Source organism: Cryptomeria japonica, chromosome 7, assembly GCF_030272615.1.
Source record: "Cryptomeria japonica chromosome 7, Sugi_1.0, whole genome shotgun sequence".
Taxonomy (NCBI): Eukaryota; Viridiplantae; Streptophyta; class Pinopsida; order Cupressales; family Cupressaceae; genus Cryptomeria; species Cryptomeria japonica.
The window spans coordinates 577,166,680-577,179,821 of NC_081411.1; the positions used below are offsets into that span (position 1 = coordinate 577,166,680).

A 13,142-nucleotide genomic window follows, 5' to 3' on the forward strand; every position below is an offset into this window, starting at 1 on the left:
CACATAACAAGATATCTCTATGCAAATAGATTGGCTTCAATATTGTTTGTGCACCATATTGATAGCAAATGGCGAGAGAAATTATTGAGGCTCAAAAAGGGTACAAAGCCCTAGGCTTTGAGAAAGTGCAAAGTACCTTCTTGGAAAAAGAGGTGAAGTTCGTAAAGGATCATTGAAGCCTATAAGGATTTTGTGGACCGAAAGAAAGTGACCAATGTTTTTTTATGGATGGAAAGATGCAAGAAGTTGGCCATTGATCAATGTTATTACAATGTCCCCTAAAGGGCAATGTTTTTGAGAGCAGTGGATTGTGAAGAGAAGGTGCAAGATGGTGCATTTGTTGCTAACATTCTCATGCCATTGAAGAAGTGGGCTTCGAACATTGTTCAAGTCATAATAGACAATGCCAAAAATTTAGGGCAGCTGGGTTATTGGTTTAGAAGTGTTAGTCACACATTTTTGGACACCTTGTGCTGTCCACTTCCAAAACCTTATGCAACAAAAAATTGAAACCTAAATTGATTGGATAAAAAAGGCATATGTTGAGGCTGAAGAGATACAAATGTTCATCACCAGAACCATTTGTCATAAGAGCATATTAAAAACATTTTCAAAATTAGAGCTGTTGAAAGTAAGTGATACAATAATTTTTATTTTAACAAATATATTTCACTTAAATAAATTATATATTTTTTATTTTGCAAATTTTAATTTTTTCAATTTGATTTTCAAATAGGTTGCGAAGACGCATTTTGCCTCCAACAAAATTGTCTTGAGATGAGTTGTGAAGGTTTGTGAAGCATTTTCTAACATGGTTATCAGCCCAAATTGGTTCATATGGAGGCAATCTAGCACCAAATCTATAGAAAATATTAAGCATATGATCCTAGATGACATTTAGCAAGATCATGCTAAATATCTCCTCAATTTCACTACACCCATGTTGACTATGATCTGATATACATACATGGATGAGCCTTGTTTGGAAGAGGCATATGATGGCATCGACTCAATAATTATGAAGATGAAAGCCATCATAAATACAAAAAAGCAAGATCCTAAAGGAACTTTCTTCAAACAACTACGCAAAATTATTGAAGAGAGATAAAACAAAATGACCACCTAGCTACATCTTTTTGCTTTTGCATTATGTCCCAAATATTATAGTATTGAGCTCCTCTATGTGTCAACAAGAATCCCCATGTAGAGATGTTAAAGTTAGCAACATTTCGTAGACTCTTCATTTATCCTAACATTGGAGAAGCAATGACGAATGATTCAAGGATTGTGTACACTCAAACAACTTTAGTATTGATGCTCTTTGTGACAAGTATATGCTCAATGCTCATAGTTGGTGGTACTTCCATGGCTAATCATTCACACACCCACTACCTCTTGCAATAAAAATTTGATTGCAAGTAAGTTTTATAAAAGAAATCTTTTATCTTTTAAGTTTTATTTATATTTTATAATTTAAATTTTTTTTTTATACTTCCAACTCTCTAAATTTTTCTTTTATACTTCCAACTCTCTAAATTTTTCTTAATAGGTTGCAAGTTCGTCTACATTTGTGAGGAATTGGAGCACATACTCCTTTATGTTGAACATATGTTGTCATTGATGTCAAAGGAGAGTTGTCTTTGATGTCAAAGGAGTGTCAATGTGAGTATTGATAAAACAATACAAACCTAAGGTTTCAGAAGAAGATGACAAGGTTGAACAAATTGCGGATATTTTTACAAAACCCCTTCCTAAAATTTACTTTTGAGTATCTCCGGAAGAAGTTGGGAGTGGTTGCTTCTTCCTCTTGAATCAAGAGTAAGTACATAATGAGGGGGAGTGTTGACTCCTTGCCACAAGCAGACTTGGTGGTCTTGCGGAGTGTTTCTAACATGGTTGAGCAAAAACAAAGAGATCAGACAAATTGATTACCGGCTTGTAGATATTGCTTTTATATTTTGGTCCAGCATATGAATGTAAATGTAATTGTAATTGCAATGCATATATACAGTGATCTAGGCTCTGACCTAGGTAGTAGTTGCCGCTGGAATGCTATGCAATTAGGGCTTCAATTTAATTATCAGAGTGATTGTTGTACAGTCAGATTTAATGTGATGTGAGTTGCATTCCAATTATTGTACGATATCATCAGAAGATCATATGCAGTGTGAGAGTGTCTGAAGGGTGATCAGATCAAGTGCAAGCTGAATTTTCAATCTTGAAGGTCTGCAATCCATATCTTTGTACTTCAGTAGGATTGGTGTCTTACCTATTGAATTGGTGCTTAGATCTTTGTGTTTGGATTGGTGTCTCCAGTAGGTTGGTGCCTGCAAACACAATTGGGGATTGGTGTCTCTAGCAGGTTGGTGCCTATTTCATGTTGTAAGTGATTCATTTATATTGTGAGGCTGGATTTGGGCAGTAGATCCAAGCAGCTATTCTCACTGGCGCTATTCCCATCTTGGGTTTCCACATTGCCATGCCCCCACTTAAGCAGCCACAGCCTTAATCAAATTGGATCGCAAGCAGTTATAAATAATAGACTTGGGCAATTAAAACAAATAAAGGATAGGGCCAACTCAAGGAAAATGAATTAGATAAGAAGGCAACTCATGGAAAAATGGCAGCAATTACCTATATAAAGGGAGCCGACTAGTTTAGAACAAAGGGGTAGCAATTAATTTTAATGGAGGGCCAACCTGATTTAAGGGAGATCATTGGCTACTTGAAAAATTAATAAATTGTTGGGAAGAGGGCCAGCTAAGCTAAACAAATATAATTATCAACAGGGCCAGCTGAGTTTGACTTAGGATAATTATTGTATTTATCCTTAAGAATGGTGGTTAGCATAGATGAAAAGGTGTAGCCCTTCAAAGGGAAACGATGGGATGAAGAGGTGTGACTCCATCCCGATTGCATGTATTAAAGGGAGATCTGTCCATAGATAGAGGAGATGGAGAGCAGAGTAAGATCAGATAAGAAATTCTGAAATCTGAGTTGAATTCAGAAAAGGTATCCATAATGGATCATCCAATGAAAAGGTAACTATAATCAGAAAATAAGACATGACTTAAAAATAAGCAATTGGCATGAAGGAATTCAACCGGATCATTTGTAGATAACCTGCAACAGCAAACTTGAATCTAGAACCTGCAAATAGCAAACTTATAATCTAGCAAGTAATTGGTATGCAAAGTGATGGAGTTTAATATTTAATATATTTATTCTATTATGTATTTTAAATTAGTTACTAATGGAATTACTAATCTAATTAGACTCTGTTAATTATTAATATAATCTATCTATTTTTCCTACAAAAAATCATATAGAGATTAACAAATAAACATTATAAGAAGAAGCAGCAGACCGGTTCCCACAATGTGAACACCACCCCAACTTGGATGGAATTGTCTTGGTTAGATGTTACTGCCACTTGTGGGCCAAGGGGTTGAATTGTCTTGGTTGGATGTTCCACACCCTTGGGCTTAGTTGTGGTGAACAGTTTTGTTGTGACCTTTTCACACATCGCCCCATTGCTAACGGGGACCCCCTCTTTTCCGGCTTTCTGCGTTGTTAGGTTAGAGTTTTGGCTGCTCAGTGGGCAATTTTGCGTTTCCCGTGCCCGAGTCTCGGAGTTTTGATCATGCCTAGTGCCGTCTAGGGTTTTTGAGGTTATAGGATCAAGTTGCAAACGTTGATATTTTAATGATCCTAAATTTTGTCTAAGTGTTGACCTTTTGAGCATTAACGTGTTTTTAAACACGCGCATCAGTGATTTTAAAGTGCCAAGGTATTCCCAGACCTTTTGGAGTTGTTTTCTCGCTCCTAAGGTATTATTTAAGTTGATTTCGCACTTTATCCCGATAATTTCCTAGCGTTTCGCTCAATATTTTGGAAAATTTGCCTAAAGCCAGCCTAATTTTTTAGTTTCTAAGCTATTTTGAGTGGTTAAAATGTCAAATTCCTAAGGGAAATTCATATTCCAAGGGTTAGAAGGTCAAATTTCATGCTAGAGGTGCTTTTCCCCTCATATTCCAAACTACCCACCCTTTTCCCCCACTCAAAATCGACACTACACATAGGTTTCCCCTGAAATCCATACTGGTTATTATTTTCCACCACTGTTTATTCATACCTGAATCGATTTTCCCCTGGAAATGGTAAAATTTGGCGCTGTGTCAGGATTTTTCCAGACTACCATCAATTTTCCGCTAAGAGTGCGGACTAGAGTGCGGACAACGTTAAGGATGATTCCATGCCTAGGTTGATTTTCCACCAAGATGTTTTGTGACAAGTTAGTGCAGATTTTTGTGCAGACTCTCAGTCCAGACCCAAGTCGATTTTCCACTAAGAGCATTTTGATGAGTTTTAAGTCCAGATTTTCATCCAGACAGAGGTCGATTTTCCACCAGGGAGTATTTTTTGCAAGTAAAGTGAATTTGGAGTGTGGATTTTGTGTCCAGACTGCCATCGATTTTCCCCTGGGAAGTTTTAAATGCATTTTGATGAAATTTGAGCGTGGATTTTTATCCAAGCTAGGATCGCTTTTCCCTTATGGGGAAATTTTTGACACTTTAATGTTTTTTAAAGGGATTTTTCCCCTGGAGGCTCAATTTTGATTTAAAATTGAAATATTTATTAAGTGAGCCCCATTTTTAATTGCGTTTAAATAATGATTAATGATTATTTAAAATTTTAAAAGCAAAATTTAATAACTTGCAATAAACATTTAATATTTTAACCTTCTAGAAGCAAGTTAGTTTTTTACCAAACAAGTATTTAAGCAAGTGTTTTATCCCACATTGCTTGTGTGGTGAAACTAAGAGGAAAAAGCTACCATTCATGACATTTTCAGAATTTTGACTTTGGCGCCATAGCTGGGAAAATTTCGATTTTCATTTGGAGAGGTTTGGTGCCACATTTTGATGATTTTCCATGCATGCTTGGTGGCTGCCATCATTCCCAGCTTGCTGATTCGCTTCAGATCTGAGGTTTGTCTTCAGATTTGACCTCCATTAATGGCTGCCCATTAATTTTCAGACTTCAATCTTCTTTGCCCAGCCAATTCCAACTTAGGCGATTTGCATTTGGAGGTGTTTTGTGGAGTTTTCTGTGCATTTTCAGACCATCTTATCGCTGTTGCAGGTCTCCATTGTTAGGCGGTTGTCCTCAGAAATTTTCATTTCCAGCTACCTAACCACTTTGGCGATTTTGCTTGGAGCTGATTCCTTATAACTATTTTCCATCATTTTCAAGGATTTTTTACTACTTTGCAAGGTGCTGTAAGTCTGAAGTAATCAATTTTCAAACTTGTCCTCAGAAATTTATCGAGTTCATGCACATTTTTTAAGATTACAACATGTTTTAAAAGTCTGATTTTCAGATTGTCTTCAGAATTGTTGACCTCCATTGTTAACTGCAGAAGGTGTCTTCAGACATACTTTGTGTGAAAACACAACCTTTCACACCTTTCCTTAGTCATCATTAATCTGGTCTACTCCTTTGCATTTTAGCTTGCATATTTTCTAAGCATAAGGAGGTATTAATTAATTTTATAGAGGGTTTACATGCCCTAGCGTTGTCACACTTTGAATCTAATTGTCAAAATTTACCAAGTGTATGGATTACTTTCCTGACTCCATGCTCTAAATCTTTAGAAAGTCAGGAATTTTATTAAGAGCATTATTTATTTTCCTAAGTCTAACTTCAAGCTTCGTACAGGTGCGATGTCGAAGTCTGGATATAAGGAAAGGAAAGAACTATTGAAGATGCTGAAGACTGGACTTTATCCAAAGCTTAAGATTTCATCTAGATGGAAGGAGATCACAGATACAAACATGAATTTCCTAGACTTCGACCAGATGCAACAGCAGATGTTCGGAGTCGGAGATCAAGTTCCTTCCCCAACATATGCGAACATTATGAAGAGTGGTATTTTTCATGCCGCTGGATTTCCACGGTCCATACAGTGCAGTGAGCTTATCCTGGAGTGTGCACGATGTTACGATCCGCTCACGAGATTGACCAAGACTCCTAAGGGCATCTTGTGTCTTGTGTTTTATTACTATTACTGTTTATTCACAGTTTGATAAATGGAAGCTTGTGTACAATCAATGTAGAGAGGATATTACACACATAAAATGAAGTAGACGACAAAAATTGACCTAGAGAAACCCAAAATCCAAGAGGGTGGGAGATCTCATCCTCAAGCTGTTATCTCATAACCCATTACAGTTTCAACTAAAGTCAAATTTGTTACTAACAACTATACCTATGGAGTTAATACCATCACTAAGAACTTGTTCTACAATTGATGTGGCCCCACATATCTGAGTCACCTCTCAAGCCTAGTACACTTGTTTCCCCTATTCTAGATATAACTTTACAGCTTTCCCTTGCCCAATTTTGTCTTAATAATGTTAAATGTCTGCCTTAAACTCTTGTTCAGTCTCATGAACTATAAGAAGAACAACCACTCATCTCAACCAATTGATTATGAAATTTTCAGCATACATTTCAAACCATTAAAAAAGAGCATGTTTATGTAATCATTTAGCTAAATTACATGATAATTAAACAACAAACTACAAGTAAAGAATCAAACAGTCACATGCACAAAGGTAATGAATGCCACTAATAACATAGAACAAAGCGAGAATATTTGACATAAAATGAATACTTTATCATAAAGACCCTCATAGGCCAAGAAAAACGCAAAGATACAAGGTACAAAGTTGTAAACTAAAGCCCAATGTGATTCAAATTCATTCTCAAACATGCAGAATTGACCCCCATTAAAGAGATGTGAAGGACCACTTGTAACTATCCAAAAACTCCAGGCCAGTGTTCTAAACTATAGCAACAATGTCATTGTTATGAACTTCAACTAACAAGTACATAAACTATCATAATTGTTAAAAAACAAATGTTAGAAAATTTCAGCAGGAGGCCTAAGAGGATTCTCAGGCAATAACGCCCTTGTCTACTTCAAAGATTATCCAACAAGAAAATAATTTCATTCTAAATAAGACTAAAGATCCAAAATGCCTACTAAATCAAGATACCTGTGCATTTAAAATGCTCCAAGACCATCTTGGATCTCATTTATGTTTGTATGTTGCAATAATACTCCATATCTAGATGACATAGTTGCATGGGGAAGAATCCAAAAAAATGAGGACCAAACCAAATGGCAGATTCAAGTTCCTTGTGCACAAACCTTTGCATGTATCATATTTTTTTCTGGCTAGAAGGCATTTTCATGTTGAAACATCATATAAAAGCCAATAAGCATTTAACGAGCCATTATGCTAGAAAAAGAAGTCAGCAGGAGGGCAGCTGAAGGGTATTCTCAAGCAATAACACCCTTGTTTACTTCAAAACTTGTCCAGCAAGAAAATAAGTTCATTCTAAATAAACATCAAGTTCCAAAATGCCTACTAAAGACAAGATGCAAGGGTATTTAAAATGGTCCAAGCCCATTTCGGTACTCATGTATAATTGCACCTTGCAATACTACTCCCTATCCCAAAAAGATAGTTGCGTTGGGATAAATCCAAAATAAACAAGGACAAAAACCAACTGCAGATTCAAAATAATTATGCACAAACCTTTGCATGTAAAATATTTATTTCTGGCTAGGAGAAATTTTCATGTTGAAACATCCTATAAATCTAATAAACATTTACCAAGCCATTATTGTTTTCTAATAATGATTGGAAATTGCATGTCAATGATTCTTGCCTATGGCCTCATGAGACCTTTCAAACCAGATGTATTTGGTCCAGATTTCAACCATACACAAAAAAAGAAGGAAAAAAGGGAACTAAAAACTTGAGATTTCAAAAGATAGAGAATGGGGAAATATCTTAAGGCCTATGATTGTCAGTCCTCTTTGCCATATTATTATGAACAAGATTGTGTATTGTGTATGAGAAAAATTCAAAAAATTTATTAAACATTATACCTTATCTACAATATATCAGACAAATGCTATAAAATCATTAGTTTGAACTGTAAACATAGTTGTAAGCAAACCCACAGTGCCAAGGCATCAAGCACTATGAAGCATGGAAACACTGCGATGATGAAAATGCCAGTCTAATTTCAATGAGAATGAAAGTAAGAAATAAATCAAATTTCAATAGTTATATTACAATGCCACAACCATTTCTTTGTGAAATGAAAGATTAATGTCTTGGTCTGTATTAGTCTATATATCCTCATACCTGTAAAAGCCTCCTGTGCCTTTGGGTGTTTGCATTTATCAGGATGTACCAGCAATGACAGCTGATTAAAAATTATCATAAAATAAAAATATTCAGTGTGTATCAAGAACTAATAAATTAATATAATGTTATATTAGAATGATTTGGAAAAAAATGATCATTTTTAATTTAAATATTTAGCTACTTTAAAAAAGAAAACAGAAATCTAAAAACCTTTACAAAGACTATTATTTGTGTAAATTTTACTAATGACCAGCATCGACATAGCACATAAAATACAAATAATCAAGTACATAGTTATATCCCAAGTTAATTTCTTACATATTACAAAAGTTTGGATCAATCCAGAAGGAGAAGAATAAATATAAGATTGAGATCAAAGAATGGCAACTCCCAAACGGCAGTTGAAACATACCCCACCATAGACAAAACTCCAAGCTTCTATCGTCTTCTAATTAAAATGACCTAGAATTAATAGACTGTACACCAATATACTTGATGTGAATACAACAGATCCAGCACTTGAGAGTGAATTCAAGAAGTACCAGATGGTATATCAACATCATCCTTAAAAAGGCTTCTTGTTCCTTATCTCTCTTATCATGTGTTGCTTTGAGAATTGTGATGTTCTTGTTTACGCCTCTCTTACACTCTTTGCACTTCGGCAAATTTTGTTGTACTTAAGTTGACAACTACTTAAAATCTTCAGTGAACACTAAAGCTTTGTGCAGGATTTCCTCATTGTATTTTTAAGACATTACCAAATAGGTAGAGTTCGAAAAGAAATCTGTTTTATTTGTGATGTGTTGATCCTTGGCCCAGGCCATTCTTCTAAGGCACAATATCAGACTCTGTGTTTAACCTTTTATGATAATCAAGAAGAACATGTTTCTTCTTCTGCTTCTGTAACTCTGTTCATTATGTAAAATGAAGCTGTTTCTCCATAAACAACTTTCTCGTGGCTCTGTCAATAACTCTTCATAGCAACGAACCTTCCTTTCGCAGAAAGGATTTTAGTTTATTGCTCTTCTATATTTTGATTTTTGTAGGGTTTTCCAGTTTGGGTCTAGAATCTAAATTCTCTTATTTTATCTAAATTATTTCACTTATATATAGCAATTAAGTTCCTTTTCCATGTTTCTATTTGGCTAAGTTAACTTGCTGTGTTTTTCAGTCCTGTAAGTTTACTTCCATTTGTGGGCAAGAATATGATGTCTCTTTTTTCTCTCTACGATGTCACAGTGAGGTCGAAGGATTGTGGTATATCGGTCGACAGGAACACCAGTAAAATGATTGACCCATGTTCAAATCCACACACCACAAAAGGCAGCCCCATAAATCGAAGACATGTCACTGAGATTGTGGAGTACTGAAATTTGTGCAAGCAATCAAAAAGAGAACCGGTCTTGAGCTAAGCCCGTGCTCAATTTACATTAGAAACATGTTGAGTTATGTTGGCAAGACTTGTTTACTCCTGAACTTGGCCATGAGATTGACGCGCAGAGATACAAAATTCGAACAGCGTAGAGTAGATGGAAAGAAATCCCCTCACAAGCTTCTATAAGGGAGTCTCATGTGCCAAATTGGCGTCTGGAGAGGTCATTGCCCGAGAAACATCCCTTACTCGTATATGCTATAGACTACACATGCCTTGTAGAATTTTGAAAAAATAACAGAGCAACTTAAAAATGCTTCCATTTAACAATTCCACTCAAAACAAAACTAAACACCAACTAATTGTCGCCGTAGTAGAAAACCTACATCCAATTTATCCCATATTATACCCACTACCAAAGCTTTCAATTCTCAACATAGAATTGGGCAAAACAAATGTAAAAATTCTAGAACGAATCCAAAGAAGTACCTTGCGATATTGTCGCTTTACATCCTCTGGCATTGAATCAAAAGATAGGTTTAGATGCTCAAAAGGGTTTAATTTGAAGCACGAAACAATCCTGCCGAATAATAAGCAGCCGTTGTTAATTAATTTTATAGGAAAACGTTAAGGCTTACAAATGAATTGTAGCTAACCATTGCAAAACGAAAAACAGGACATTTTTAGTTAAAATTAAACGGACCTGTTAACCTCATTGTCTCTTTCGACTTCACTAACTTCGGCAAAGAATTCCTTTAGCAGAGCATCGTCTGAGGAGCCCACGTGCCCCATGCCTTCTTACCCCAGACTCAAACCCTATGTTTTTAAAGCCTCTGGGTTTTTTTGTTCCTACTATATGTGAAGGATGTATTCTGTGCGGCTTCACTCCTTTACCATTACAATGCTAAAACCGCTTCTCGTCTGACGGTTTACCAAATATAATCAGAGTTCCCTTGAATCAAACTTTTTTGTTTCCTGCTTCTATCTAGCAGATCAAATGTTCGTATCTAGATTTATATAGGAACTCTCCTGTTCGCATGGGCACAACTGTTAACCCCGTGGGAAGAGTGATATGAGGTCGAAATGGAACTTTAATGTGATACTTGCGACAAGAAAATCAAGGACGAATGCAGCTTTGCCCTTTCGTTTTGGATTCACTTTGACTCTAACAGTGTCCTAGCGGGGCAATCTCTATCCAGCTCTACGATACACATTTGACCTCATTGATTAATTAATTGAGAATCAAAATTATGTTATATTTTAAATTTTGATTAATTAGTTTTTAGGTTATAGGGGAAGAGCACATCATAGTTCTAATAACCATGTAATCTTTCAATTATTAATTTTAAAGAAACTCAGAAATAACTTAACAAAAATAAGTTACATGTTGCAATTAATTTATGGATGGTTGTTAAATTATGAAGTATTTTGCTAATTTTCAATCTTGATTTTTTCTAATCACCTTCAAAATTGTATATGCATTAAACTTGAGATTGAATCACATCAAAACAGATTCTTTTGAACTTGAGATAAAATCAAATCAAATCAAAACAAATTGTATTTGTATCAAATCAAATTGTGTAAAAATTCTATAAATTATATTAGATTGAATCGAGCAAGAACAATTGGGTGAATGTTTCTCTTCATTTCCTTTGTCTTTGTTTCCATTTTGTTTAATAGGCTTCTTTTTAATTGAAAGTAGTTATAGTACTTTGATAAAAAAATTCCCTCCCACTTTCAATGCATATATCATGACCATTACCCAACTATACTAGGAATTAAATTGGACTCTTGACTAGATGTTGTGGTGTCAAAATAATTGTTGTTTGTTTGCACTTAGAGAAGTCAAAATAGATTATACACTCGTCAACTTCCATGGCATTTGACACTCCAAAAATGTTGCACGTGTTTTTGGAATAATTAAATTTAGCATATGGTAATTGCTTAATTTTCTAATATAGGAAGATGAACTTGAAGATATAATATTTTTATGAAATTTTGGAATAGGTAAGGTTCCCATGAAATAATTATTTTGTGTGTAATCATGTGAATGTGGAAAATAGATATTAGTTTGTGAGTAATGAATGTGATCTTATCATGTCATTGATTTTTATGATTTGATTATCAATTAAAAATGTGTTATTTTGAATACAAATGTTATTATAATCTAGATAGACTAAGTACCTTGTCGATGAATGAGGTAGATGTAGGACATGTTTAGTTCCCCCTCCTAATAGAGGAGGGAGAGCATCATTAGGGACAGGGTGACAAATTGAGTTGGATCAAAAAATGAATCATTTGTCTAAGAAGTTTAAACACACACGTTACTAATTTTACATGTGTCTTTATTGTAAGTAAATGTTTGTATTTTGACGCAAGGGTACTCTCCCCACCCTCGCCCCCTATCATACACACATACCAAATGATGCAAGGGTACTCCCCTCACACACACATTCTCACATAATCAAAATTAAATCTTCTTATGGAGGTTACTTCCCCCACCACCACCAAAAAAAACCATACATAACCGACAATTGTAAATTTCAAATAAACATGAAATTAAAGCAACTCCATTAACTTTTTAAAATCTTATAATAACATCCAATATAGTAGAAAGAGATAAAAAAAAACATCATTCAAATCAGCAAACAATAGCACCTAACTTCCCTCAAAAGCTTACACACACAAGTTGCACTCTTTGTAATTACACAAGATAGATATGTAATTAGCATAGCTTCATATTTTATTTAATAAACATATTCAAATCTAAAATTATAGACTACAAAAGGGCCTTAATGCCTCATATACAACAACATGTTCTATCATACATTTGATCGATAAACATACATTTTTGGATTGGAACAATTAAACAAAACAATGCACAATATTACAACTTCTCTATGTAGACACCTAAAAATGACTAACACATTTCTTTATCGTATTTTATCAATCATTCATCTAATATTAATTAGATAATATAATTATTCAATTAAGCTATTGTCATTCATCTTTATTTCCCTAACAATTAAATGACTTTTAGTTAATTAATTATTTGAATTCAATTTTTTCCTCCATTTTTCTAAATTAAATAAATAATTCTTAATTATTTAATTAATCTACTAATTTGTCTTCGGACGTGTAGTGTCATGGTTAAAACGCTTCGTTGGTGAAGCGGTCACCAAGGTTCAAACCCCTGTTAAGCCACTGTGCTCGCAGGCCTTGTGTCTTCACTAGGCGTTGTGCTTGCGGGTTTGAAAAAGTGAAGTGTGGGGATGAGGTCCCTCGGTTGTGGCCTCACCGGTTCATAGCTCTGGGTCAAAAGTGTTTCACGTGGAGCCAGAGGGCATGTCATGCTAGCGTTATCAATCACATTAAAAATTTTACCAGGCATTATTTGAAAAAAAATAATAATAATAATCTACTAATTTATCTATATTATATTTCTCATGCACATTGATTAATAATTTGTTTAATTATTTAATTCACTCTGATTGTATTTATCTAATTAATTAAATATTGTTTCATTATCTAATTAAATG

The 13,142-nt window shown here is 34.7% G+C and overlaps 1 protein-coding gene across 1 annotated transcript in view; it reads right to left on the reverse strand.

Moving 5' to 3' along the window:
* Window positions 1-10,775, reverse strand: part of LOC131073113 (J domain-containing protein spf31) — an 81,017-nt gene extending 70,242 nt beyond the window's left edge. The window contains exons 1-3 of the mRNA XM_058009496.2: window positions 10,307-10,775; window positions 10,093-10,183; window positions 8,229-8,289 (exon numbers count right to left, since the gene is read on the reverse strand). Of these exons, the coding sequence (XP_057865479.1) occupies window positions 8,229-8,289; window positions 10,093-10,183; window positions 10,307-10,395 (241 nt within the window). The 5' untranslated portion in view covers window positions 10,396-10,775. The remainder of the gene's footprint in view (window positions 1-8,228; window positions 8,290-10,092; window positions 10,184-10,306) is intronic.
* Between the last annotated feature and the right edge of the window lie 2,367 nt (window positions 10,776-13,142).